The sequence below is a fragment of the Chiloscyllium plagiosum genome, chromosome 34, assembly GCF_004010195.1.
Source record: "Chiloscyllium plagiosum isolate BGI_BamShark_2017 chromosome 34, ASM401019v2, whole genome shotgun sequence".
NCBI classification, from domain to species: Eukaryota; Metazoa; Chordata; class Chondrichthyes; order Orectolobiformes; family Hemiscylliidae; genus Chiloscyllium; species Chiloscyllium plagiosum.
Window position 1 is genome coordinate 40749086 of NC_057743.1, and position 2164 is coordinate 40751249.

General features: G+C 47.6%; 1 protein-coding gene across 2 annotated transcripts in view; it reads right to left on the minus strand.

The window, feature by feature from the left end:
• Positions 1-763, minus strand: part of cfap74 (cilia and flagella associated protein 74) — a 220211-nt gene extending 219448 nt beyond the window's left edge. For both annotated transcript variants that reach the window (XM_043676312.1, XM_043676311.1), the window contains exon 1: positions 308-763. In XM_043676312.1, coding sequence (XP_043532247.1) covers positions 308-355 — 48 coding nt within the window. In that variant the 5' untranslated portion in view covers positions 356-763. The remainder of the gene's footprint in view (positions 1-307) is intronic.
• Between the last annotated feature and the right edge of the window lie 1401 nt (positions 764-2164).

A 2164-nucleotide genomic window follows, 5' to 3' on the forward strand; every position in this document is an offset into this window, starting at 1 on the left:
TGACAGTGAGCTAACAAGTGATATTAGAAGGAGGACAACAAGCGAACCTCGATTGGGCAGAACGAATGAGGCCAGGAGAGAGGGAGCTAGCGAACGAGAGAGATGGGCAGAGAGTGTGATAGACAATCTGCCTTGCTGAGAAAGTGTGAGACCGGGAGGGAAGGTGTGAATGAGGGGGGAGAGCTCGGGGGGGGGGGGGGGTGAGGGGGGAGACGCTCCAGGATGGAGGGTGGGGTTTGGTCCGTGTGCCTTCCCCCCACCCCCGGGATACACAAAACCCGGACTGGTAAACCCCAGCGCTCCTCACCTGCCGGCCGCCCATATCCACCCGAGGCCCAGGCTTCGGGCCTAGCATTTGGCGGTTTCCATAGTAACGGCCGGGCGGAACAGTCCGCGATTTTCGGGGGTGGGTGGTTTATAATCAACGAAACTGTAGCGAAGTGTCTGAATGGTGAACACAGTAATTATACATAACCTTCCTGATGTACAGGAGGCTTAATGAGGCAGTGCTTTGGGGTGTTGCTGGGTGATTTTCTCTTGGTGTGAAAGCGGAGATGGAACATGCGGTTACTAGGGAAGCTGCTGCTGAGGAGGGACACCTTCCAGAACCTTCTTCCTTCATCCACCCTGCAATGTCAGCTCCTGGGAAAGAGATCCTCCAACTGCCCCTTCACAAGGTGGGGCTCAGCTCCTGTGGTCCTCCTGTTACAGTAATAATTAATAATATTAATTATTGTTCATATTTCCATCCACCAGACATCACAAGATGCAGGAGCAGACCATTCAGCCCATCCAGTCTGCTCTCCCATTCAGTAAGGTAGACTTAACCAGCCAGCCTTCAATCCCTCTGCTGTAAAAAAGTTCACAGATTCATCGTCATCTCTGCCTTTAGACCATAAGAAATCGAAACTAAATGAATGAATAGATTAGCTTTATTGTCACATTTACTCAAATGAGTACAATGAAAAGTTTATAAGTCGCCACTTACAGCACCTAAGGTACTTAAGTACAGCTTCTTCAGGCACAGATTAATTACAGTACTGATCATAGACTCCCTACAGTGTATGAGCAGGCCATTCGGCCCAGCGAGTTGACACCACCCCTCGGAAGAGCATGCCACCCAAATCCACCCTCTACCGTTTCCCTGTAAACCTGCATTTCCCATGGCTAATCTACCTAGCCTGATGTGGAGGTGATGGTGTTGGACTGGGGTGGACAAGTTCAGAAGTCACGCAACGCCTGGTTATAGTCCCAGTAGTTTATTTGAAGTCACAAGCTTGCAGAGTGCTGCCCCATCAGGTGAAGTGATGAAGGAGTAGCACTCTGAAAGCTTGAGACTTCAAATAAACCTGCTGGACTATAACCTAGTCCTGTGTGACTTCTGACCTTACCTAGCTTTAAAACTCCTGGATACTATGGACAATTTGGCATGGCCAATCCACCTGACTTGCACATCTTTGGACTGTGGAAGGAAACCAGAGCACCTGGACGACACAGGGAGAATGTGCAAACGCCACACAGTCACCTGAGGGTGGAATCAAACCCAGGTCCCTGGTTCTGTGAGGCAGCAATACTGACCACTAAGCCACCGTGCCACCCCACTGGAGTAGACCATTCAGCCCCTTGAGCCTTCTTTGCCATTGAATTGGATCATGGCACTGAATTGGATCCAACATTCCTCACATCCATTTTCCTGCCATTTCCCTGTACCCTTGATTTCCTAACTGATCAAGAATCTTATCTATCTCAGCCTTTAATTTACTTAATGACCTAGCCTTAACAGCCCTCTGAGGTAAGGAATTCCTTCTCATCTCTCTCTTTTAAATGTGCAGCCTCTTATTCCAAGAATGTTTTGCATCTACCCTGTAAAGACCCCTGTAAAGATCTTGTATGTTTTAATAAAGATCTCTCATTCTTCTAGTATTCCAATGAGTACAATCCAATTGACTCACCCTCTCCTTATCAAACTGTCCATCTATACTATTGATTCACCTCGTGAACCTCTCTGGACTGCCTCCAATGCTGATATATCTTTCCTTAGATAAGGGCCCAAAGCTGTTAACTGGATTCAACCTGTGGCCTAACCAGTGCCTTGTTTTAGTAAGACCTTAATTCTCCTTCATTGCCTTTTCCTTTTAAATAATATTGCATAAATAATGTGCAT